This window comes from Balearica regulorum, chromosome Z (genome assembly GCF_011004875.1).
Source record: "Balearica regulorum gibbericeps isolate bBalReg1 chromosome Z, bBalReg1.pri, whole genome shotgun sequence".
Classification (NCBI taxonomy): Eukaryota; Metazoa; Chordata; class Aves; order Gruiformes; family Gruidae; genus Balearica; species Balearica regulorum.
In genome coordinates, this window is record NC_046220.1 from 87,329,515 (window position 1) to 87,357,458 (window position 27,944).

At 40.0% G+C, this 27,944-nt stretch overlaps 1 protein-coding gene across 3 annotated transcripts in view; it reads right to left on the reverse strand.

Annotated features, from left to right (window-relative positions):
* ALPK2 (alpha kinase 2) overlaps nt 1-27,944 on the reverse strand; it is a 50,407-nt gene that overhangs the window by 18,498 nt on the left and 3,965 nt on the right. For 2 of the 3 annotated variants that reach the window (XM_075740662.1, XM_075740660.1), the window contains exons 2-6: nt 17,920-19,627; nt 6,946-9,832; nt 4,173-4,320; nt 1,690-1,817; nt 1,555-1,590 (exon numbers count right to left, since the gene is read on the reverse strand). In XM_075740662.1, the coding sequence (XP_075596777.1) occupies nt 1,555-1,590; nt 1,690-1,817; nt 4,173-4,320; nt 6,946-9,832; nt 17,920-19,401 (4,681 nt within the window). In that variant the 5' untranslated portion in view covers nt 19,402-19,627. Of the gene's footprint in view, nt 1-1,554; nt 1,591-1,689; nt 1,818-4,172; nt 4,321-6,945; nt 9,833-17,919; nt 19,628-19,988; nt 20,079-27,944 lie in introns of all 3 variants that reach the window. The other variant, XM_075740661.1, reaches the window with a different exon arrangement.

Consider the following 27,944-nt stretch of genomic DNA (forward strand, 5'->3'; position numbering starts at 1 on the left):
TACAACCAGAGCTTGGTTTAGCTTTCAGCTTGGAATCTTTTCAGGCAAATATTCTGCCAACATGTTCGTAGAGGCACTCAGGTGAAAGAGCTCTCAGTCCTTATCCAATACAGCCATGATGGAAACCTGCCTTTCCCAGTACCAACCACATTTACTACATCAGCTCCAGTCCTGCAGAGTGGCATGTTAAAGTGTTTATTTCTTTACAGTCTGGTAAGCACCAGCTTAAAAAGACGTTCATTAGCAAAGGTAGAAGAAAATAACAAGTTTTTTTTTCTTAAGTGATTTTGACGAAGAGCCACATTTCTATAAAGGAGCATGTCAGGACTTTCTATTCAGGAGAAATTCATACAATAACATTTATTTTATGCTCCCACTTGTGGATTTTGAAGGTACCAGTAGCATAAGAATGTGTGCCTAAGTTTGTTACAGCTGAAATCAAGCAGGGTTATGGATTTCACCCTTTTAAATGATCGCTGGAATACAAATGGAAAAAAAATATAGGGTGAAAAAGAAACAGTTAAGGTTAAGCACTGAAAGAAACTAATAAATTCCAACTGCACTTCAAGTCTCTCTAATCACCACACTTCACGGAATATTAGTGGAAAAGATAAATAGGAGAACAAAAGGTGTATACTACGCAGCAATGAAGTCCTTCCAGTGCCCCTTTGTTGTTCTCTCTGGTTTAGACTCTGTACATTATTGCCTCTTTTTGAAACACAGAGGAAACAGTGCACATATAAAGCTAGAATTAGAATGTTCCTTAACTCCGCCTAAAATTTATAAAGTGCTGTTACATTAAAAATCCTGTCTTCATTTTAACACAGAACGAAATGTTTAATTTTATTCTTCTAGAAACAGAAAGAAAAATCAATTGGCCAAATGAAGTACTTGATTAGTACAGTGTGTTCACAAATGATAAACCAACTTGCAATGCCCTGTCTATCTTTAGCTGCAGCACAGCAAGACATATGCCGAGTGTCATTAAACACAAGTTAACATATGGGGAAAGCATTCCAAATCTTCATGCCCATCTTTCTCTTGGAGTAAAGTTACATAGCAGGTGACTTGCAAAGACCATGTGTTCAAACACCACCAGCTAGTTTTTCTGCCAAAGAGCTTTCAGTGCTGTGTGTGTCTGTGTTTCTGTATGATGCGATGCAATGCTATTTCACTGCTTACTGTATGTCAAGTGCTAGTGCATCAAGCTAACTAGAAGTTACACAGTCAAGTTCAAATCGATAGTTTGTCACAGCGAGTACTCCATCACCCTGCACAAACAATTCCACCCCACATGAGGGTATTTCACCTACAAAACTCCCATGAATTAAAGCAAATTTTATCTTTGATGGTACAGCAAAGGTAAGTGCAGAAAGGGAAAGACAGCTAGCAAAAACATAATACTGATTCAGTGGCTTCAAGGGATTCCCATAGTTTCCCATAGGATAACTGTCAAAATGTCTCAGTCTGGTTATATTTTTCCATCCTTTGTTCTATTTGGAAATCAGAAGGACAAGGATTTGAGTACACTTTCAAACAGATGTGTGTACTTACCTTCACAATTCTGAAAACTTGAGAGATGTCCCAATACTGCAAGGAAATAAACAGACAGATTTTGTAGTTAAAAAAAAAAAAAAAGGAAACTGCCATTGTCATTATTATTAATTAAAATTATAAACTGGGATTTACCTTCAGAAGTCAGGTTAAACTCAGCAGTTGCCTTTCCATATATATTATTCAAGCAGCAATAATACATTCCCTGGTCTTTGTTACTGGCTTTAGCTATTGCCAAAGAGACGGGAGAGTCATCCTGAGCACTGGAACAGAATATGTTAATTTTCTACATTAATACTTTTAAAAGATCTTTCCTGATTATTCCATGTATCTCTCCTCCTGACCCTGGAATTTCTGTCCCTCACTGCAAAGACTGATTCAAATATGATGCAAGTAGACAAAACATTTTGTTCCACCCTACTTAGAAGCATTCAGCCTATGACGTGTTTCACAACAGATGATCCTACTACATTCTGAGAGAAAAGAACCTCCACCAAATCAAAAAATAATTTAATCACACCAGAAGGCATTCTAACATTCCTATCAATATCATGGCCAAATATATAAAGTGTGAACGTATAAAAGCCCAAAATGCTACGTGCTCTTCCTCAATACTGATGCCTCACTCAGCTTTCTCTGCCCCTTTGCTTTTCTCAGGCTACGTATTTACTCTCTGATGTCCAGGTATGCAATTTCACAAATGGGTCAAAGGCAGATGTTGTTAGCAGTGGTGCAGTGACATGTGAATGCAGTTACAGCACCTGCAGAGCCAAGTTGGCTCTGGCAGCAATAAAACCGCACTGAAACAGCGCTATGCCCGAGTGAAAAGTCCTCTTAGACCTTCAGAGTTTCAATGTACTACAGTGGATGTCCATGGAAGTATTTGTCAGCAAACCAGACAATCTAGGCAAGGGATTAAGGAGACCTGGCCATAGTGCTTTAAAGCTTTTATGCAGTGAATTAGTGAAGGCGTGCACAGTTCTGTTGGCAACATGAAGTTTATGACATTTTGGCACATTGGAGAACTTATTTATCCAACAATAGTTTCTAAATTAAATTACTTAGCAGATATTAATATTACTAGCAATGTGTATTTTTTCAATATACATGTTTCCATGTGCTGACAGCTAATAAAAATTTAAAGATTTGTTGCCTAATTTCCTATAAATGCCTCCTATTGAAAGTAAAAGCTAAGATGTACCAAACAGTCCAGATTATGTACTTCTGTACATCGATGTACATTTCCAAAAGAATAAACAGTGCTTGGGTAAACACAAACAATTAGTTAGATTTTGATTGTGATGGAAGGGAGATTTCCACTGAACTCTACTGACCATTTATGAAGTAAAAACTGTAAATAGGAATCCCTGTTACTCTAAATCTCTGTTATATATTTCACCTTCATGCCAACATTTTGAAATATATTTATCCTATGAAGTTAAAATTCAAATATTTAATGTTATCACATATTTTACTGCAAAAAATGATAAATTTGATTTCTCTGCACTGTTTATTTGTTAAAACACTGCAAAATTATTTACCAGATAATGATATATACTAATATTGCAATGGGTATTGTAATACAGTCCTCAAAATCAGGGTAGTTAAAACAACAAGAACCAGAATGACATGGGAAGTTTAACCAATTCATGCAAATTTTTCTCCCCCTTAAAAGAACATCTTAGAAGGTGTCTTCCTCCAAAATTTCTTCAATTTTGCAGAATTGTGCATTCTGATGGAAAAATCTTTTCTTTTTTTGCTTTGGGTAATGTTAGTTTTCTATTTTTGAAACATTATAAACAGATTTTAAGAGTTATATGCTCAAAATGTCACGACTGCTGCAGAAAAAAGTAACTCATTTCACAAAAATGGAGTTTTAAGAAAACCTGGAAAAGACCCTGACAATCTTTTTTAACAAGCTTTTATTTCCACCCTTCTCACTGCACTGCCTCTAGACACTCAGAGTCAGGTTACCTGGCTGGCTTCAGGGGAGAGATCATTCTTCCTTAAATACAACTCCCATCATTGAAGCCAATCAGCTATAAGTTCCATTTGATACCGAATATGAAGTTCAAGGTAGAATCAGACTCACAGACTGGTTTGCATTGGAAGGGACCTCAAAACCCATCTAGCTCCAACCCCCTGCCATGGGCAGGGACCCCCTCCACTAGCCCAGGTTGGTTGACCAAAGCCCCATCCAGCCTGGCCTTGACCACTGCCAGGGAGCCAGGGGCAGCCACAGCTTCTCTGGGCACCCTGTGCCAGGGCCTCAGCACCCTCACAGGGAAGGATTTCTGCCTCACATCTCATCTCCATCTCCCCTCCTGCAGCTTCATATTAACCAAGTGTGTTTATGTTGTTTGGCTGGGTGCTGAGGCTCAACCTTAATTTGATCTTTTACAATACTTGAAAGTTGGATGAGATTGGTTATGAACAGGCTGAGAGGAATTACCAATATTAATGCACTGTCTGAAGATATGCTTCTTAATTACCCTGTTTAAACTTTTTTTTTTTGCACCCATCACACTAATCCTGTTAGCAGGTACAAAAGTGAATCACTGGCATATTTTCCCAAAAGCTATTCAGAAACTACCAGTCCTTCAGAAACATTCACTCACCTTCTCTGCAGTTGAGCTAGTAACTTAGAATCTTTAGTCCATGTAATGGTGGAGTCACTATGAATGTGACCAAATTGACAGCATAGCTTAATATTTCCAGAGCAGTCAGGGAACAACTCTGCTTGGATTTTCTTCAGCAGCTTGGGAGCTTGAAACAGAAGAGCCACAGTTTAGGATTAGAAGATAATGATATTGTTTTGGCATTCTGAAGGAATCCCAGAATGATTTGCAGATGTTAAGAATATGAATCTGACAACACTTGTAAATAATTATGATTTCTTCTGATGAAGAAAAGGCTTTAAAATATGGAGGTTTTAAAAGACTAATTCAGTGCCCTGCACAGTCAATGGAAATATTTTCAATGGAAAAACATTTTGAATTTATGGAAGAGGACCCAAGTGAAGTTTTAGACTGAAAAGGCATCAACATAAAATAATTTCTTCATCAAAACACATTCTCTCTGACTAAAGGACCAGCTGGTTTTATCAGTAAAAAAGACACCACAAAGGTACAGCATACCATATGGTTACATAATGAGAATTCATATTAACTGAATACTTGTAACTAGTATATTTTTTTAACTGATCACAACCTTTCAGAGAAAAGACTTTAAGTCCCAGGAGATGCTCAGTCTCCAAGGTGTTCTTGGAACATACCTAACACACACTGCCAGGATGAGACTCTTTGCAAGATGCAGTGATGGCACCATTTCCTCTAAAACACAGCTGGAGGGAGGAACCCACATTTAGTGGTTAGATATCTGCATTTGGTAATGTCAGTGGCCTTTGCTTCCCTCTTCAGTTTCAAAGGATTAATTTCCCACCTCTAAGGAAAGTCCCTACCTTTCCAGCCACAATGCATGGCTCTTTTGCTACATATTGGCCATCGCACAGAACAAATCCAAGAGTCATGCAGGTTGCAAAAAAGAGCACTCTGCCCAGTCTGGGGCAGGTCCTGATAACCTGGTTCTCTGCTAAGACTTGTTTTCTGGCTCACAGCATGCTCCAGCGTCTTCTGCACGTGGGTATGGCATGAGTGGGAGGATGGAGGGTACTTGGAAAGAAAGTGAATCAGCATACACTTCAGGAAAGGTTTTAGGATCGTGACACATCCCTGCGCTCAAGTGAGACATCCTTGCTAGATGTAAGGGATGTAAAATGCAAGATGTTATGTTTCCTACTATGTTAATTCTGAGCTGCTGCACTCTGAATGAGCTGGCATGACACATCTCCCTCGGGGATCTCATTCCAGCCATCTAACTTTCCCCATCTAATGCTGAAGGAATGCTGCATCCATCTCGAAGGGTCAGGCACCTGGAACTCACTGCTATGGTTAACTTCCAGTCACTTAAGTCCTTAGGCCTAAGAATCTTGCTGAATCAGGGCTAAAATGACGCAGACAGTATGTGACAGAACTTTAAATAGAACTAACTGCCCTAACCACTAAGTCGTCCCTCCCGCAGCTGAAAATAATAGAAAAGAGAACACTGAGTATGTATGTACCAGACTAACCACACCAACCTTCCCATAATGCTGGGCAAAGGTCCATACAATTCTCTAAAGTACAAACATACATTCATTTCAGTCTAGACTAAAGCAGATCAGAAGCAGATTAAGAAAATTCAGTCTTATCTGATGCAAGCCTGAATGTTTAAAACATTTTTCAAGCATAGCCTCAGGTACATGGAAAAAGATCAGGCATTTCTCAGTAACTGCAGTTTCCTTGCTCTGCTTTGAAGGAATGTGTCCCTTCTCCCACATGTTTGGTTCTCTGGCAAAGGACACATCTTTGAACAGAGAAAAGTTTGGGGGCTTTTTAAATGTGATATTGGAAAAGTAGAACTCTCACCGGACCACCCTGTAATTAGAATCTCTGAAGAGGTTCATAGTTGTATAGCGTATCTTTAGTCATTGTTCAATCTTGCTCTGATCTATTATATTATTTTATGATGTGAACATGAAATGTCATGTCAAAAAGTAAAAATAAGACCTTGGTCCTTGCAAAGTATCCATAGAAACCACAAATAGCTCATCTGTCTAGCTGATACACTGCTGCTACTCCTATCTGCATTTTGTTTTACCTGTTAGCAACCTCCTAGAGACACTAACAAGCATCCTGAATCTCATTTCAATTATATATTTTCTATGTCAGTTTAATATTGCTAATTTCATCAGTGTCATTTATGACCAGCAGTGGTGAAAAGAAATGACGAGCCAGCCACCAGTCATCAGACAGGACTACAAAACATTATGTTCATCAGTGGCACCCTGCTAATAACAATATTACTTTGCTAGTAATAAAACCATTTGGTAGCCAAGAGAGGGTAATTGCATTTGGGAGCCACAGTATAGGAGCATAACTGGGAACACAGCCCTGCAGGAACGTAACAATATGCAAGTTTGGGGCTTCAAGTTGCTATATTGCGTGCAGTTAGGTGGTACCATTATGCTATACATCCCTGAAAAGTTACTTGAAGAGACAAATGAAGAAGTAACTATTTCAAACAGGTTAAAAAGTTCCTAAATTTAATACATTTGCCAGCCAGGAAAAGGATATTAGAGAGGGATTAGGATATAGATATTCAGCTCTGTGGCATGGGGACAGCAGTAGTTGCTAAGTTCACAGAACTGGCAGTCAATATCAGTGAGGGCACGACACCTTTACCTGATATGATTTAGACAAAGGAAGCTTGCAGTGTGTTTAATGAATTTGAATTTCATACTGTAGCCAGAACAATGAGAAAGGACAGAAATGAAATTCAGTTTTCTCTTACCTTTGCTATCCTTGTTCAAAATCAGTTTCCTTTGCTCTTTTCTATCTTCTTTATGAATCATGCCTGCCTCAGTCTTCACAGACTCTTTAACACAGCTAGGATCCTTGCTGATATTTCCTCTCTCCTCCAGCCGGGGTTTTTTTGACAGTACTGCTGGGGGCAATTTCTTCTTAGCTCCAGTAGCTAAATGCCCACTCTTTGCTATGTCTTGTTTGCATTTGATGGGCTCAGGCTCAGCAACAGTTGATGATGGCTGGTAGGATTTTGACCCTTCTTGATTTCCTAGCCTTTCTGCATTGGCTGGGAACGGATCGCATGTGGTCAACGCTAAGGAGAATGGCTGAGTTCTGCTGGAGGGCAGTTGCTCTTGAAAATAGTGGTTGTTCCCTGAATCAACTGGTGGCAAATTAACTAAACTACTTACTACACTCTCTGATGTCATGACTTCTTCATCTTTATCACACTCAATAGACTTAATTGAATTATCAACCTTAGTTAGCTTGCTGGAAGAGATCAAGACAGGACAGGACTGCTTAGTGCTAATATCCATAACCTGTCTGTGAGCCTTGGAGCTAACTGAAGTGTGTAAAGGAGACTTCGTTTCAGCTTCATCTGCGTTATATTCAATAGCTCTTTGAATCTCTTGTTTATTTTCACACAAGACTACTTCCTTCTTGTTTTCTTCAGGTACCCTACAGAACTGATCCTGCAATGCTTTGCAGAAAGTTTCCAGCATACTCCATTTTTCATCTACTTTGACCGCAGTTTGTGTGGATTCAGTTTTCACATGATGTCCTGTGCCAGGACACCCCATTGCTGATACACTGGTAAGAAGGCCCTCTGACTGGCTTACAGGTGTGAAGAACGGTAATGTTTCTTTTACAGTCCATTGATGGGTATCTAACTGATTACTGGTATCTCTATAGTCCTCATTTGCGATGCTGTGGTACTCATTTTGAGCCTTTCTAGGCAGTGGGGTACTAACTGATGTTACACTTCCAGATGCATATGTGTGATTTTTTGAAGAATCTGGTTTTAACTCTTCATCAGACTTGAAGGTGCTGTCAACAAAAAATACATGTTGTTCTGATGTATTATGAGGGGAAACTGCAGTCTGACTCTCTGAAACATGACTGACTCCTGAGTCACAGGAAGCTTCAGCTCTTTGTTCATCACCTATGCAAATCTTTCTCTGTTCTTCTCCTGTTTTACAAGGTTCATATCTGGGCATTTCTACATAAAAACCTCTTAAAAATGGATCCTCAGAAGAGGGAGTGAATGACACTTCTTGTTTTTCCATTTCCATCACTTTGTCTATATTTTGGGGTAGATTCTTACGTGTTATGGTTTCAGGAGTTAAATTAGTTAAATTAGACAATTGCATTAGATAACCGTATTTCTGTGCCTCAGAAACAACCTGAAAATCTTGAGTGTCATTATTTTTTGAAAGATGACAACTGTCAGAATTATTGTCATTCTGTGCATTCAAGTCTGAGTGATTTCCTTTTTCTTGTAAATTCTCTTCGTAACTTTTGCATACAGTGTTAACAGAAGAGTGTTCTTCGTGTGTAAACTGATTGCTATTTTCACTGGGGAAAATGTCTTTCTCTTCAGGGAAATAAGCCCGTTCTTTTCTTGCTGGATAACAGTCTCTAAAATGACACCCATTACCAGTTACAGAGTCATTTATCAAGGATATGTTGTACTCAGTACGAAGTAATCGTCCAATTGTCCCATGCGATTTACCTGACACATAAGCTGGGTTTTCTCTGTCACATGCTAAATTACTACTCTGAGTACTTTTAAATCTTTGAGGTGAATCTGCATCACATGTGTGGGAAGTATTATTAATGGTAAGCTTTCCTTCCCAAGCAACAGTCTTTTGAATGGATCCATTACTGTCAGTTAATGGTTGATTTGGCTTCTGCTCCAGGCACTCCCCTGTATTTAAGACGATACTATTTGCTGAAACACAAATGGATGGTGTTTCCGTTTTATTTCCAGTGTTAGAATCTAGACATATACCATCTGTTTCTACCACTTGTGCAAGACAAACGTCTCCTATGGATGCACTGTTACAGGCTTCATCTGTTTTAAGTAGGACACCAGAAACATTGCAGTCGTCTTTCTCTGTTCTTTGTCTACTAGCTGGCTGTGTAACAGGTTCCTGCTCTTCTATCACATTTATTGGCAAAGGATGATCAGAACAGATCTCTTGTACAAAGTTCAGTTCTGTGACTTGGATATCTGTCGGCTTAATTTCTAAACTTGTGATCCCCTGATTTTCAAATGGGATTTGATAGCCTGAGTCATCTTCATGAAGAAGTTTCCACAGCTTGTCATGCACTGCAGATATATCAGCATCTCCTTTGCATCCAGGTTCTCCAGATTCCGGGACTAACTTGGGATTAGCCTCAAACACAGATTCATCACATGACAGACTGCAGAGAATATCTGTGTTGTTGCTATCATGAGAGTCAAAATTATAACTTTGCTCTCCCTCCCTTGGCTCATCACATAGCTTTGCAGAAGAGAGAACAGCACATAAACATTCTTGTTTGTCAGGAACAGAGTCCGTATCCCATAAAGAAAAATGTGAAACAACACTCTTCGATTTCTTGTCATTACTAATAATATTAATTCCTTGTTCACAGAAGACTTGCTGGTGAAGATTTTCTCTCTTATCACAAGGAGCATGGTGTTGAGAATAGGTCTGTAAATTTGCATTTTTTGCTTGTAATGTCTTTCCAGTACAGAGCATTTCTGAAGCTGGATGGATTTTTCCTGCACTCTCACAAGTCATGAAGATGCCTTCCTTTTCTATTTCAGGCTCCATACATAGTCTCTCACAATTCTGGGTAAAGATTTTAAGATTAGCACCTTGATTCTACAAAGAAGAACAAAAGACAAATATAATTAAAAATTAGAATTGCTGCTTGACACAGGCCTGAACTAGAGTCCTGGCTTGGATGTACCTCTTTTTTTTTCTTTTAGAATTCACCAACAGTCAAGTTTCTGACTTGTAGCTATCAACCTAACAGACAGAAATCAAACTCCTAGGTCTTAACAGCCTTGAACCCTGGCAAGTTTCAGATCTGGATCCAAACGTTGAGAAATATAAAATTTAATCAGATGAAGATCAATGACTAATACAGTCCAGCTAGTTAAAAACATAAAATAAAATAAATTAAAATAAAATGTCTATGTCTTTTGCTAATATTTGGAGCGTCCCACCCTACTTATGTAATTATCACATATCCAAACTGATGAGTTTCTGGAACTACCCAACTAGTTTTTTTGGGAGCCTGCCTTCCCCTTCGCTTCCATTGCAGGCACTGTTATCTTAAGTTTCACAAAGATGCTTTCTTTAAACGTATCAGTCTTGAAAAGTTTCAGAGAATGCACCTCCCATGTCCACTGTGCTGTGTACTTCAGAACAAGACTGCTACCAAGAAACTGGCTGCTACCAAGAAAGTGGGTCAGTTTTAAGCCATCTTTGAAATTTGTCTTGGGTCACCTCTGACCCCATGAGGTGAAAAGACCCACTTCAAAAGGGAGTGCCAGAGATCATTGCAGATCCTGCCTCTGTCCCAGTGGCATATTCAGCCCTCCTCTACCAATAAGACACACATTGCAACTTTAGGGGTGCTGCTAGGAAAATTGGGGCAGGAGATAAAAATCCATATTCCTCCTGCATCCCTTTTATTCTTCTCTATCAAAATATTCCAAATTGTTGCTTTATGTAGAAACAATCCATTCCTCAAATAAACTAAGCCAAACCAAATTTAATTTATGCAAGGAGTGGAGACCTTATTAAAGAGAACAGCTGGCTGATGTTTGGGCTTGCATTGGATGAAGAAAGTGCTGCCATCTGCCTGGCATACAAATCTGTTAACTGTTCACCATTCCCCTCAGAACTGAGCTTTTACTCCTAAATTCTTGCTCCGGAGTCCCTGCCAAGCTTTTGTTCTCCAGGATTTTCTCTCATCCTCTTCAGCACTATATCACTTCCATGGAGGTGGTGAGCATGTTTCGCCCACAGCAAATCACAGATACAGAAGCCTACATTTTTTACTAGACAAAAATACATTGTTTCCTAAACAAATTACGTTTTATGCTTTTGGTTACTATCCATTTGCCAGAACAACCTATAAAGGTAGAGGGCAATTTAGCAGTCAAGCTTTGAAAAAAAATATTTACTTACAAATAGCCACTAACAGGATATAACAACATAGACCTCATGAATTAGTTTGTACATTTGACCATGTGTCTTTCTAGTGGTTGTCTGAAGCTTTGTACCTATTCCCAGCAGAAATGAAAAAATGCTAAAAAACATCAGACTGACTTTAAAAACAACCAATATTTGCAGAAAATTTTAAATTTTTAGCTTTTATCCAGCCACAAACTCAATTTCATAACTGTTTTGGATTGCTTTTTCCCTCGTGATTCCCAGTTCCATCCATAGTTATTTGTTGACTTGTAAAGATGTGCTGGATGGCTGAAATTAACCTCTGTGATACATAACAGGTGAGTCCTCTGGGTTACAGCAGAGCTGCAAAGGTGTCATGAGTGCTGGCAGACATGTAATGCAGAGAAGCGATTCTGAAAAGAAGCAAGTGTTGTTACTTAGTGAAGGATATGTAATGAAGGATTTCCCATGAGTTGCTGTGTGTTCAGGAAGAGGCATGGGCTGCTCAGACACTAGGTTCTTAGTTTCCATAAGTTCATGGTAAAAGGATTACCGGCTGTAGTAAATATTGCTTTCCTTTGCTGCAAAAGCCACCCATTTCAGCTGCAATTCCTTTCATCTTTTCTTTTTCTCCATTCAGCTTGAGTAGGATGTGGAGCTGACTACATGCTGTGGACAATGGGGAAGGAAGAGATATAGAAAATTTTTGTCAATGACTTTAACTGCTGTTCCCACCCCAAGCACCATGCAGTTGCTACACTGTCTTCAAAACTCCTTGGCCAGTGCATACTTACCTAGAAACCCTGAGCCTAGGAACCTTAGCTCCTCAACTGCAGTCCCCTCTGAGTCCCAATGCCTTGGTCTCCTGCTCAAGTCTGGTCTGTAGGAGAAGATGCTAGTCTCTAGGTCTTTTAGTCTAGACGCATACCTTCTCTCAAGTCAAGGGGGACGTGAGCCTGGACGTGTCTCTACGGTCAGTTCCATTTCTCTTCTCAGCTGGTTCTGAGCATTTGGTTTGACCCTAGTACTCCTTCTGCCACTTCCACTTCCCCCTCAAACCTCTGGAAAGCAGAGTTTATTTTTCTATTCCTTACAGCCACAGCAGCCTCAATCACAGCTTTTACTAAAACCCGCGGAATCCTTGCTAAGTATGTTAGACATATGACCAGTCAGTCCCTACCTGCTGTTGGTATGAAACTGAAGATAGAGAGCTCTCTCATGCTCACTGGAAATGATTCAAGAACCCTTTTATCTATCTGTCTGTCTGTCTTATCTGTGGGTCTGTCCATGTTGGCATCTGTCTCAAGCATTTATAGACATGCAGCACTGTAGAGTCTAGACACACATTTTCATGGCTGGAAAATAAATACAATGACAAAAGAGGGCTTGTAATGGAGTGCCTTGCATTTGACAAAAGTAGGCCTGAAAGCAGGTTGCAATTTGAAGCCTCATAGTGGCACATTTATTAATCTTTTAATTGATATTTAAAGGGATATGTGCTCCTAGGGTATGTGATAATCAGCTCCACGTTTTTTTTTTTGTTTTGAAAGTACTTATATCCAAATCCTTTAAACATGTTTTAGGAAACCTTGCTGGCTTTAACTTTGGTATTTTCTTAGATTAGATTTATATCAGTTAACACAGTCTTAGAACTATTCATCTTGATTTGGTTTTCTGTTCCCTGTTCTCAGAGATTTCTAAGGTTTAATGCCACACATTGTAACAATTGCTTCAATTACTGGACAGCCTGCTCAACTCCAGGGGTGACAAAATAAGGGCAACAAACTAGAGAATTTAATTGTGTCAATGTAGTAGAACAAGCAATTTTAATTTGAGTGTGTGTAACAAACTGCCTGGTGCTTGACAGAAAGATGAAGTCACAGTTCTGTATTTAAACTCATACATGAAATATACAGTCCATGTACTTTCATTATAAAGCTGTGGTTACTGTGAATGAAGGAGCGATAAGTAATAACACAGTGTCCTGGTTTCAGCTGGGATAGAGTTAATTTCTTCCTAGCAGCAGGTATAGTGCTGTATTTGGGATTTAGGATGAGAATAAGGTTGATAACACACTAATATTTTAGTTGGTGCTAAGCAGTCAAGTTTTGGTATTTGCACCCAGTAGCCCATATTCCCTCTTGTCTTCATGAGTTGCAGTGGATCCCATTTCGGTGGAAATGACAGCGTCTCTGAAGTCAAAAGAGATCCTTTCTGGATCTGACTGGCTCTTAATCTTTGCAGGCTGTGTGCTGCTGTTCAGTGACTGGCTTTAAATAACACTGAATTAACAAGCAATACCACATATTTGGGGGGCATTCTAAGAAATGTATAGGTTGGCTGTGCTTAAACATACATTACTGCATTACCAGTCCTACAGGTACTCTAGTTCCAGACTTGTGCCTGGGTTGAAATGGACCCAAAGTCACAGACAGCAGTTACTGTGCCAGAGAAGTAACCTTCCATCTGGTGCAGCCCCGAGCGTGGCTGGTTTTCATTTTTAGCTTGTTTACGATTTTTAAGAGAAAATAATTCAGCCTGTGGAAGGTGATGAATTGATGCTCTGAGATCCACATTCACAGAACAGGAACGCAGCATAGGAAGCCTGACTGGGAAAGATCATCGGTGGTGTTCAGAGGGAAGTTTAGGTAATTACCTCCATCAATCATTGTTTGGGCCATCTAACAAAACCATCTGCAGAGAGGCCAAATGATGCCGGACACTAAGGAGATTGGGGCAGTTCAAGGACCTGAACAAAATACAGTTAGGACCACATCTGACCATGCGCAGCTGTCATAGGTCCATGCTCTGAAGTGGTAAGGATTTTCCAATGGGTGGTGGTTTGTACGTCTCCCAGGAAAGACTGGAGCCAACTAGAACCCAGATGACAAAACAGGATGTTGTCTGCCAGCCTTCGGGCGGATCCTATTGAATGAGCAGGGTTGGTATCGCAGCCTGCATGAGCTCTCGTTACTCTGGCCAGGACTCCTCTGTTTGCGGTCACGCACAGGTCCTGTCCCTCAGCGCGCTGCTCAGGCTCGGACCATCCCCTGGGAACATTCAGCTCTCATCTAAGCCAGGCTCAGAGCAAAAGCCTGAGACAAGACCACTTTTTCAAGTGAGTGTACCGACCACTCTAGCCTATTGGAAAGGATGAGGTGTAGCCTCTCAAACTCTCCTCTTGGATCTGTGGCACACAGTTTGAATATAATATTCAGAAACAAAGCATGCTAACCACTTGACAGAGAGTTAATTCTGCACCCAAGGACTACTGAAGTATTTTATACAGAGTGCAAAACTTTACAATGAAGTGAAAAACTTAGAGAAATGAGAGTCATAATTTCTGCCAAGATTCAAAGATCCCAGCTTCTTCTGTCATAGGAAACAGATATAGGCAAACCATTTTTTCAAAATTCCAGCAAAAGAACTGTGAGTGGTGGCAAGTTGCGCCAAGAGGGCGCAAGAATACATGGCTCATAAAAAATTCTAACAGACTAGGTTTTGAGCTCAGATAACCAGAAAACCTTCCTTTTTCCAGCAACTCTTCACTCAAGTGAGACAAGACGCAGAGATGTACTTTAAAAACATTTGAATGAAAAACGAAACAACTTCAAGCTGATTGAAAATGATGTGTTGGGCATGCACAGTAATTCTTACTCATTACTGTTTTGGAACAGAAGCCCTCGCTCGTTTTGTATTCAAAGCCAGCCATTAAACCAGTTCCCATCCAATAGCTGTTTATTGGCCTATGTGAAACTATTGGCAGGGTTTCAATCTAACTCCTTGTGGGCAGAGTTAACCCATCATAACTGTTCTGACACCCTTTCAAATAGTTTCGTTTTGCTCTTCCCTTGTTGTGTAACCCAGGGCCTTCCTCCTCTCTTACCTTTCTACCCTTCTGCCACATCTTTCTGCACGCTGCTCCCAGCACACACCTTCTCCTTCATGACAGTGTTGGGGTGCAGTGCACATAACTAGCACCTGCTTTTCTGTACTAACTGCAGAGTAGGGAGCTCTAACTCTAGAGTGCCACAGCAACGAAACACTCTAAATCACAGTTCTTCATTACACACGGCAGCTTCTAGGAGATCACACACAATGGCAGATAGCTACCATCCTAATGTACCGAACAGGGCCAGGAGCCAAAAACAGATGACAGCTTCACCGACTGATGTAGTTCTTAGAATTTTGGCTACCCTGGAATCTAATAAAGCAGAGGTATGACATGCTGGGCAAAATACTTTTTGTGCACAACCAAATTACCTGATAACTCAGAAGTTCTGTGCCAGTTCTGCTTCTCTCCTTTTTGTACGATAAAACTTATCTAGAAGTGACCTGAATTTATGTTGGGAAGGTCAAACCAAGTATCTCTCAAATTTTACAAGAGCAAGCTGTTCTGACATGAGCGAAAACAAAATAATGGCAGGATGTACAGTAGATCTAATAAACAGATAAAAAATGCTCAAGAAATATACAAACACAACATGCCATTCTTCCTGGGTATCAGCGTAAATGTTAAGTATTTCACTCATGCCCTGGAATCCCTCTGATCCTGCCAGTTCCAGCAGGACTTCACCAACATCACTGGCATTTGGCAGGCCATAGGCATGGGCTCTGTAATTCAGGAGTGACACCAGAACCTTGTGCTGAGGGTGCTGGCTGAACACTAAACAGGGACCAGCTCTTGAATGACACACTGCAAACTTGAAGTCTCCTGGCTCTCTGTACAGTATGCAATAGCACACAGCTGGCACAGTTCACTTTTAGGACCTATTATTAATTAAGCTGCTTTGAAGCATTAGATAAATAATTTCACCTGGGGCTAGACCACGAGGTCATGAGAGGAGGCAGGAGCCTCCCACCTTGACCATCTAATGGAAGAAGTCATCCAGTACAGCAGGTGCTGCACAAGACAGACTGCAAAGGTTGTTCCAGTTGGAGGCAACTTGGCACTACGGAGCAATGTAAATTCTTGGGCAATTAGTGCTGTGGTTCTGTGGCTGCTACGTACCTCTCAGCAGACCCGATTCACCACATGGAGAGGGAAAATACAACGCTCTTCAAAAGCAGTCAGCTGTGGTTTTTGCTACGAGTCCCTCACCTTGCTCCTGGCAGAGCTGTCTCAAATGCTGGGCTCCAGCTAATACCTCAGTGCACTTTTACGTAAACCTGTGTGCAGCAATAGCAGGTTGATTCTTTCTTGCCTTTCTTAGGTTACACAAGCAGATTCCTGAGGAGTTTCTAGCTTACTATATGAGAGCTGTGAGAAGCTGTCCACATTTTCTGTGTGCTATAGAAGGTAGTTTCCAGATGGGATGCTTTTGTTTGGCTCATTTTCGAGATCACATAATTTTGAACCTACACCTAAATTTCATCTTCATTCACGTGTGTTTAAAACCAGGGGTTTGGTTTGTGCTCATCTCTAGCCCTTTTGCATACACCGATACTTCTTTCCTACTTAATTTTTATCTAATGTAAAGTTTTGGTCATGGACACACAAACAGAAGAAATACATACTGACTGCAGGTAGCAAGAGTCTAACCAGCCAGTCTGAAATTCAGCTGTGGCACTTCCAGTAATGTAACAGCTGCTCTTTGCTAAGAGGCTTCCAGGATTTAAATTATTATACTGCACTTGGAAAAAAATGAAACAATGCCTCTTGCAAACCATGGCAATACATACCGTCAAGAAATTCTCAGTAGGTTAATTTCAAGAGGGGGGTATTCCCCATCATAAGAACATTGTGTGCTGCTAAAATGTGATTGGAATTTTAGGTACTATAAAACTAGAGAAACCTATGGATTCTTCTTCAGGCAGAAGAAGTCAGTGATTTTTGACTGCTTAAGACACCCCAGCGGTGAGATTAACGTCAGTCTACTTCCTAGAACTGGGAGACATTTTTGCTTAAATAATAGAAATGAAGAAAAGCATGTGAAACTGGAAAAAGCTTATGTTTATTTTTCATAAATGTTTTTTTCTGTGCACTTAGCTACGCACCTTCAAATCAGTGATAATAAGATTATTATTTTAATACTCATACATATATATTTCTAGATCTTGAGTCTTTACTATGTGAAATAAAAAGTATGATCCTATTCTCCCACTTATGAAAACTAGTGGAGCATCATATGAGTCTGTACAACTATACTGATTTCCCCAGTTGATTTCCTACCAACAGCATAAAATATGCATGTACATGGAGAGTACCTCTTCAGGTTTTTTATTTTTAACTGGTTTTTACATTTCAACTGGAATATCTGTCTCTTTCATTGTTTTATTTTTAAAAAGCAAAGCTCCGTTCACCTCTGTAACGTGAACTCTCTGGATTAAATTGCCCTCCCTGTTATAAATTCAGAGCAAACCCCTGTTGATTTGGTTTCAAGGTAAGTGGATGACAATTTTATTCTTTGAGTATAAACTCAAAAGAAAGTAGATCTAAACATTGTCTGCTCACAATAGGTATTTGAGAAACTTTCTGGGCTGAAACTTTACTTTGATAAGACCTGTGCAATAGCCTACATATCGGATTTCCCTATCCAGCTGTCCAGAGTCTCATTAGTGCCTCTTACTATTATCAGTCTCACTCTATAATTAGAACAGCTTATGGTTTATTTGGGCCTTTTTCAAAACCAGATTTCCTTCCCAGCCGTAGCTGTCATTCAGAAGTACATGAATAGTATCTTTCAAAGTAATTTAAATTTACATTATTTTGTGACAAATAGGAGTAAAATGCATTCAAATCAGTAAAGCCATTCTTTCTATTAAATGATAAACACTTTACTTACCTTGGGTGAGATGTTTTCATCTGGCATCTGATTTTGCCCAGACAGGTCCCAAGTCCTTTTTCCTTCCCAATGACAGTCTTTATCTGCCTCTTCTGTATAACACAAACCAGCCTGCATTTGCAAGCTTTCTGTCTCCTCAGGGATTTGTGTTGAAATGACGCTTTCCTGACTGGAATCCCTAGCCTCTGCTGCAGTCTGGAGAGATTGCCCTATATTACTTACATATCTACAAAGCTCTTTAGGGTTTAACAACTTTAAAAGGTTTCTTCTTAGACTTTCTGTTAAGGTACAGACAGCATGCCTTGCATTTTCCTCCGGCAAATTTCTTCCCCCCTCCTCTAGCAGCAATGAGCTTTCACCCAGCAAGTCCTTGTCCGTACTGTTTTCTGTCATTGTCTCTGAAGCCTGATTTGTCAAAGAAGCCCCTATGGCATTAGTAGAGGAGTCCGCCTTGGCACGTACGTTGTCCTTGTTCTTTGATTTGTCAGTTGGGAAACCTGCAGTTGAGTGGCCACTTCCATTTTTTAATTCTTCAGTTCTGGGATGGTCATTTTCAATGGCTGCAGATGCAACAGGCACCTTATACTTTTCTTTGTCTTTCAAACTGGTACTTTTATCTTGGTGGTGTACAACAGTGAGAGTCATCCCTGTCTGCAAAGTTGGCTGACTGTACGGAGAGGGGTCTCTCCTTACATTTATTCCTTTGAATTTTGAGTGATGACCACAGAAGCCAATGGTGGTATCCATAGGCGTAGTGTTATCTGACACTTGGAACAGACAAGGCATTTCACTGAGGAAGTAAGCACACCCATCACAATCCTTACTCAGCTTTAAATCATCTTCATCATCGCTTTCTAATAAAAACTGTAATTTCTTTTTCCAGATTTCATTTTCATGCACTGTCAGCACATCTGAACATTCAAAATACTCCAGGTCATCATCATCCAGGTCATCATTTACCCTTGGAATTTTCTCTGCATAAATCTCCAGAGTAGCAGCAGAATTTTCAGAATCATCTTTTACAAAATAGTTGTGATTTACCATGGGAGTATCTGCCTGCTCACTGAACAGGGTATTCGTGGTCAGAGGCCTGCTGAGCCCAGTCTCTTCACATGCCTGGAGATCTGCCAGAGACTGAGCAGACACAGAGTCTTCCGTGTTAAGGCAACAGTTGTCTGTGTGGTAAGTGATTACATTTGTAGGGTGGGAATGCACCTGTCTACTGCAGTATTTCTCTGCTTTTCCAGCAGTGACGCTGACCATACTGTTAAAATGAACTAGGTCATCATCATTCTCTGAAAAATCCCTTAGGCAGCCAATATTTTCCTGGGGTTTAAATACACTTTTTAGATCCACGTTGTCTTCCATATTAGGCAAGTATCTGTGGGATTTCTCAAATGCAGACAATACTTCTGCTTTTCTGAGCTTCTCAAGCAATAAACTGCTGATTTTTGAAGAGTTAGAATCAGGTGAAATTAACATGGGGTCACCCTCACGGGGTAACTCTTGTGCTGTACAAAAACGTTTCTCCTTCTGCTCATTTTATCCTGAAGTTTTCCACATTGCCATTTAGGTCAGCAACGAATTCTGGGGAAGTTTTGGGGTTTGTATTTGATTTCAGTTCAACAAAAGTTGAACAGCAGGTCATTCTAGCTGTCAGTCTGTTTCCAGGTACTGTTCAATAAAGCGCGGATCTTGCTCTGTGCACCTGCAAATAAAAGAAACCTGAAGTTTAAAATTACTTCTAAAATGGGTATGCATATTTTCTAAACGGTGCTCAGCTGGCACATAGTTGCAAGTATTTTCAAAAAAGAGAAATCATTATTTAATAATCAAGATCAAACATTAAAGCAGTAACTATAACCCAGCTATCTCAGCAATGACGCTTAATGGCAACACATTGTAACTGACTGGAGTGATTTGTGCTAGGAAAACAAATTCTTCAGCATGCCTGCACATCCACAAAAACAGACTTTAGCACATGTCATTTAGACATTTCTAAATGCAAACAGTAATCCGCAGACAATGTAAAGTTTCACACGTGCATGATTTCTACAGGTACCAAGTACCTGCTACTTTGGTAGTCGCACTGGCATGACAGCAGGCTATTCCTTGAATTGGCATCATAGGGGCATAAATTCCAAAATCTGTAGAAATACCTGAAACAATCAGTCTAGTTAGATTTTATAGGGCTATTTCTGTTTAAAGCAATTCTGTGTAATTTCTGTGGTGAGAAAACAATGAAATAAGGCTGGTTAGCTTCAATTTCCTGTTCAGATTGAGTCTTATTTTCAAGCAGCTGTACAGTACCAAAATGGTGTGGCAATGCAGAATTTACATAAAAACAAAGGGAAATACACCAAAAAGCTTCCATTACCTGAATCCAAAGAAATTTGTAATCATCTCTCTCTTTTTGTAAAAAATCCTTGTTTCCTAAGCATTCTCGAATCTTAGGATTTTAGATACTTGAGATGTTTTTCTATATTCCTAGAGGCTCTCTGGGTGATTCTTCAACACAGAGTGTCCATGCTAATCACAGCAGGACTCTTCCACCATCCAGGGATCCACTCATCAGGGAAAGTAGCGTAGCAGAACTGACTTTCAAGTAAATTTGATCTCATGAAGGATGCCAGACTAAAAGCTCTGAAAAATAGTGACCTATTTTTATTCACAGAACTGGTATGACATGAAGAACAGCAGGACAAACTTTTCTTGCCATCCTGCTAATCTGACGAAGCAATTTAAAGACACCTCTATTCTCCTTTTCCTTCTCCCATTGTGACTTAGCTAACGTCTCTCTCCTGACTGCCACTGGCACCCTAGCACAGAACCCTTCCCGAGGCCCTTTCAAGCACTCTCTGCAGGGCCACAAGCAGAGCAGTCATTGAACCTGTCAGCACCCAGCTTGGTGTCACAGTCCACCGCAGTCAGTTAGTAAGAAAATATGTGGGAGCTAGATTAGAGCTTAGTGCAGAAATAGCAAGGGGCTTGCATGGCTTGCTTGGAATTTGCCTCTCATGTAAAGAGCACAAAGCAGCTAGGTATATTTTCATTTCCTTCAGGCAAACGCTGCTACAGACACCTTTTCCACAGCATTACCTGGGAAGAGAAAAGCAGGAAGAGAAGGTGGTTAACGGGAAGGATACTAGAAGAGGCAATACTAGGTTGTGTGATAAAGAGTTTGACTCCATGCACACAAAGGAGTGAGGAGGAACACCACCTGATGGGGGAACCAGACCAGTACCCTCTCCTAGCATACAACATATATGTGTGCTGTATATGTGCATGTATGCGCCCACTGACTACACATGCTCAGCCGCACTGGTTGGACTTGTGGGCATGGAGCCACAGCAGCCTTGCCGTGGAGGCCAACAGGAAGGGACGGTTTGAAGAGCAAGCCTGACATGCCACAAAAGTGTATCATCTGCTCAGAGGTGTAGCTGGGAAGTTGCCAAAACACACAGAAGATGACAAAACAGCTTTACAGTAATGCAAGCCAGCCTGGTCGCAGTGGCCTGGCTGGAGATGCTTTGCAGCATGAAACTAAGAGGGGGAAGCACACACTGCTGTACAAAGCATTGCTGGCATATGGAAGGTTTCAGGTTATCCACACAGGAGGTACAGGGCAGGAAGCTGGTGTGTAAGCTTCCTCAGACTGCTTCTCAGGAAGTCTAGTTCAAAATTCCTCGTAATATGGACTTCCCTGCTGAAGATAACAAGAAGAGGACCATCAGTGCATATTGTAGTGGTTTTAAATAATGCAGACACCTGTCAACTGGCCCTGGGCCAATACTCTACACTAGCTTCACGCAGGCCTTTGAACCACAATCTAGAGCATGCGTGCAACAAGAGCCTGGAGGAAAAAGGCATCAGATCCCATTATCTTCAGCCTTTCAGATCTCTGATCACATTTTGCTTTCCATTTCAACGCTAAGAAATATAAATATTTAACAGGGAAAAAATAGAGCAGTGGAGATTAATCTTTTCCTCATCCATTTCATTACACTGCCATGGAATTAACCCCCAGCATTCACCCATCTCCTCTTAAATATGTATTTGCCTAATGTTCCCTGTTGCATTCTTTCAAATCTGCTTTCATCTTTGCTTTTCAGAAGACCAGATGCCTCTTTCCTCTTTTTTGGAGGGTATAAGTTATTTTAAAAGCTTGGTAATTTTCCCAGCTGAAAAGAGCCTTGGCAACACTTTTTTAATGCAGATTGACTCATGAATACTCCTTACCAAAGCAATTGTACTATACAGTTATCATTATCTTAGTTCAGCTGCATTTTGACATCGAGGGGAAAAGAGCTGTCAGATTTCTCGATATGAAAATTAGATTAGATTGCTGTGCATTTTGTCAGATCCAACAATGGAAATTAAAGCAAAACAATGTTCCATGAGGAAAACTGCAATAAATGCTGGTTTTGCACCCAAGATAGAGACACGGTTTTGTGTGGGTTTTTTTTTTTAAATCTGGAGAGAAAATAGAAGATATTAGATAAAACCATAATTTCAATTATTGAATTTAGATTAAAATCAGAAAGAGAACTGTTAGTATAATACCCTTTTAGCTCCTCAAGAAAACTTGTGATAGAAGATGCATAATAAAATTCACTGAGGAAAGATGAATGGGAGATCATGATAATTTACCATCAGCTATTGACTAGTAATCTGAAAGTAAGCTCAATTCCTAATAAACCGGGTTTTGAACATTTGGTGCAAAGACGACAAGAGAATATTTAAATGTATAAGGGTGTTCTGGCTGCTTGTCTCAAGTCTTGCTCTGGAAACCAATGATGCCACTTGATGAATCAGGTACTAGCTAATGACAGGAGGACAGTGAAGCAGAGTCACGCAGGAGAAATTAACACCACCAGGTTTTAGCAGGTAATAGGAGGAAAGGTGCCTGTTTTGGTTCTCTGATGATCTGTAAACATATTTTCCTCCTCTTACTGATCAGAACAGTGGTGATTGTCTGAGATTTTTTATGGTACACCTTGAGGCAAATTAAAGACACGTTTCTGACTAAATTAAAAAAATGGACAATACATTTGGCAGCATCCTACCGCCACAAGCAGTTCTACAAGGAGGCTGCAAAGATTCCCACGAGCCCATTCTTTACTTCCACTTGCACCAGAACCAATCCAGCGAGCAGCTGCATGGGTGCCTCAGCCAGCAGCCAGTCCATTCCCCAGACCAGCTCTGCTAGCCAAAGGTGGCCCCTGGGTGCTCACATCACAGGATGGCCGCAGGACAAAGCTATGCCTGTTTCTCATCTCATCACCAAGGGAAACTTCACTCCCTTACAGGGAGTAGGTCTCTGGCATTCCTGCTTCCAGCCAGCTTAACCCCTTCTGCAGCTGGGCTGCCTTACCCCCATGACGGATCACTCCTCGGTCACAAGTTACCACTGCTGAGCAGCTGCAATTTGAATTTCCCCTTCACTACCCCTGGACATGTTGGCTTCCCCTTTCCCCTTCCTCCACCCATCACTCAGGTCTGTCTCCACTCCCAAGAAGAGAACTGCACACACATCACTACACTCTGACATTGCCTAAGCCTAACATCCTAGGAATGAAGGATAAGCGAAAAAAAAGCTGGCAGCAGCATGAAAACCATAACCTGGGAACTGTGGCTGGATATGATTGAGGAGAAGTAAAGAATTGATGGAAACTCGGAATGGTCAGATTGACAAGGCAGCAACAGGCAGTAAAGACATTTGTAGATGCTTCACCAAAATCCTTTTATGGCAGGAAATAATCAAAGCGTTCGTGAAAAACAATCAGTTTCAAATAATATTATGCAAAAGAATGGCTGAAAAAAGCATCAAAAAGGCTGAAACAATCACTCAACATTTCTCTAAGGAAAATATATTATAAAACAAATTCAAGTAAATTTTCGGGGGGGGAAATGCTTTTTAATTTAAAATTCATAGTTTGTCATAGTTCCATACTGGTTTTGAAAAAATTAGCCATAGTGAAAAAATTGTCTGAAATTCCAATTCTAAATAAAAATAAATGAATTTATTGTTCAAACTTATTTTCATTAAAATGCCAACGTTTTTCCCAATTTGAAACTTATTTTTTAAATAAAAATGTTCAATATTTGATTACTTATTCCAACTGAGACCAAAATATTTTTGAAAAATTACACTTTAACATCGAAGGAATAATGTTTAAATGAGTTTAATTTTTAGGAATAGCCATTTTGCAGGTGGTTTTGGACCCAAAGCCGCTTCTAATGATTTCAGAAGGAACTGTGGTCTTAATTCTAATGTCAGTCAAAATTTTTTAACTGATAAACATATATAAATCTGAATAAACTTTAAAACTGGCCACTAATTTTCCTCTCTTGCTTACATTTTTTCCTACTTTATTTGGTTATAAACAAAATGGAAACCTTCCTTTGTAAGCAATTTTACATTCATTGAAGTTATTTCTACAGAAAGCTTATGCATTTTACAAGTCCGGGGGGAATTTGTGTCTTTCTTTGGGGTTCATTTCCTCTGGAGTCAGTGGAAAAAATTCCTTTTACTACCTCTCTGAATTTTTTTTCTGTTATTTACTACCTATTCAGCATGTAATCTCTGTTTTCTGTACAGTCCTACTCAGCCCACACCCTCATTCAGTAGGATTTCTGCCTATCTATCAGATGCACTTGCTCCTCCCGCTCCTGCACAGGACCTGCCAGTCTATACCCATGTATTGTCCCTCTCCTTATCACTACCACACAAGCCTTTTGGGTCAGGGACCACTCGTGTATTCACGTACTGTCCGGCACAATGAGTGCCTTGATCTATGCCTAAACCTTGTGTAGTACTGCGGTACAATTAATATATGTAAACATGCTTTGACAACCAAGGCATTGTCTAGGTACTTTAAAAGCTCCACATCAGTGCATAAATACCCCTGTATGGCAGTGCGGTTCTGCAGATGACCCACTTTACACCCACCACTGTGCAAAGGAGTGGGAAAGAACCTGCAGTAGCCTACGCAAAAGGTTATCTTAGCTAACACACAGGAGCAATAAAACTGATAATCCCCTACATTTCATATTAAGAAATATCCTTCCACCAACTAATATTTTGGTCTCTTTATACCAAGTTGACGCTGGGTCTGGGATACCCGAAAACACAGGAAAAATGGACAGCCACATAAATTCTGCGTGTTTGTAAAAGCCTTAGATCACACAGACCATGTCTTCAGCAACTTATCTGCCATTGTCCACACTTGTGGGGCCACACAAAATCTGGCAGATCCCTTTTGCTTAACTGGTCAAGGATTAACTTTCATTGAACTTGTACACACAAACCTATATAGACAAAGCACAATCCTTTTCCTTTGTACATATGTGTATATGAGGAGGATGTCGATGCATGCACAATACAGTCTGCTCACCCATTCTTTTAACACTTCTCCATCAGACTGATCTTGTTTAGAAAGTCAGTGGAGTATTTGCTTCTGTCCTTCATTGTTTATTCTGAGATACTTCGTCTGAGACAATGAATTCCCCACATGCCAGCAGAGTTTCTATCACCTCCACTCCATAGGCCAAACTTTGGGATGTGGATTTGCTCTTCTGAAAAACACGTATTATCTCCTAGCCTATCCTACTGAACTTTAGATTTATCAATATAGCTCCTTCTCTATTTATCTGGGCATACTGTAGACATTTTTATACATCCCTTAGATGTTGTATTGGCAGGTAGTTTAACCATAAGGAAAGCCAGTGGATATAATTAAACTTCATTTAAGACAAACATGAAAAAATCTCCAAACCAAAACACTAATAACCACAAAACCTTTATGATGAACAGAAATGGTCATATACAATGCATATTCAATCAGAAAGCTAGCTGATATGGACAGCAGGATATTATAAATATTATATTGATGAAAGGGAGAGAAAGCAGCAAAAGCAGAACAGAAACAACAAAAAAAAAGCAGAAAGGAATCTCCACTAACCACATGATCCCAAGAAAATTCTAAAAGGGGCAGCATCTAAAAGGTGGGACTTGGCAGAACTTCCCACCACCTGGGTCTGTATCCATGCCCCCGCCTCACACCAGCATCACAAGGAATGAGTGCTGCATACACACTGTTCTTCCTTACCCGGTAACTGGCCCAGACAGAAGACACAAGCACGCGGGATGTTACGGAGTCCTGCTGCAGCCAGGCCGGGTTCTCGGTCTGCATGACCAAGTACTGAGGCAGTACTGAGGAATGCAAAGGTGTTTTGGTCCAGACATAAACAGGAAAGTTTGGCCAGTCTTGCTGGCCACAAGAAGGCTTGTGTACGTAATTACAGCTTTCTATAGTGCTCAGGGAAACATGACTTTATATGCATTTTTGTCAATAAGTATGACTGCACTGTTTAAGATTAGGCATGCAAACCCACATACCACAGACAGAAAGTCACAGCGATTCCCAGCATGTGTATGAGAACTGAAAGAATAACATTTACTGCAATAGCTGGCATAGCAAATAACTTGCAGTAGCAAATGTAGCTTAAAATATAACACTACTGCTAACAAAGCTTAGTTTTATGCTTGCGTTTTTATGCTTGTGTTTTGATGACTCTGACTCTTGGTTTGCAGAGATACAAAGACATCATTGGCCTAATCACTCAAATAACCTTACAGATCCTTTCCGGAATGACCAACTATGGCACCATATGTATAATGCACATCCTGTCATCCAGTTGTCTGGGAAATCTTCATGTCCTGCTTAAACGCAGTTATGTTCCAAGATTAATGCTAATTCCCCTTCCATTCTCCCCAGAAATACTTCTCAAATATATCTTAACTTTCCTCCAAAAGTTTGCATACGGTTTGTATAGCTGCAATATCCCTCTAAGAAATCAATAGCCCTAATTCCATCCACTCCCCATTCCCAGCCTGCCAACTGTTTTACATATGGGCATACACACATTTTTTTTCACCTCCTCATCCAGGGCATCTCTCAACATAGATTTTTTTATTTTGTACCAAATTCTGTAAGTTTAGCATTTTTCTTCTTCCAAAACAGAACATAGACTTTTCCTGTTAAACAATAAACACACACATTCCACACCAATTTAGATTTCTTAAATGAGGTATTACATTCCCTGTACGGAAATACATACAATATATTTATGATCAGAAATGTACAACTCTTATTTCCAAAAAGGTTGCCATGCATGTTTTGCCATATTTAAATGCTTGTTTTCACGGTCTCTTTTTAAACTTTTCCTTTAACAGAAATCATAGCTTTTATTAAAAGTTTTCCTTTAAAAGTTTCATCAACATCAGCATGTTTCTGTGAATCTTTTTTCTTCCCTGCATCCATCAGTACTGATGGAATCAAACTTCACATGAAATTTCTGATCCACTTTCCTCCACTCGTAGCCTATACAAGCTTTCCAAAGTGATTGTGCCAGAGAGCTACAAACACATTTTCCAAAAATGTTGTGATCATGCCTACATTCTTAAATACTGTTACCTTGTAAAAGTTAAAATCTCCAAGACAACAGAAACTGGAATTCTATAATTCAATTATAACTTTGTGAAGTCTATTCACGATAGGGCTTAGTAAGTATTTATACAGCAGTTTGCTTACTATAGAGTCTAACATTTGATGGCATAAGAGTAGTGAGAACCCCCCCACACAAGGATTTATGACTACTGCACTTTCTGTATGTTTCTGTATCTCGCAGTAGTTCTGCCTGACTCAGTTCTGTCAGGAATTCCTAACACTTGAACACAAACAATATTATTCTTCTATAAATCCTTCAAGACATTGCTATCAAATCAAACATTTACAGCAGCATATTTGTCCAAGAGCATGTAATGTCAGAAATCAAACTAGCAAAATACTGTACTATCTAAACCAATTATCATATATCTATTGTATTAACAAGGTTTGGATAAGAAAACTGTCAGTGGAGTTTTGGCTGTTCAAAAAGCAGAAGTCTGGAAAATACGTGCTTGCCAAATATACTGTGATACATTGTGTTTCTTCAGCTTCGGACAGGCTTTTTGACAACTT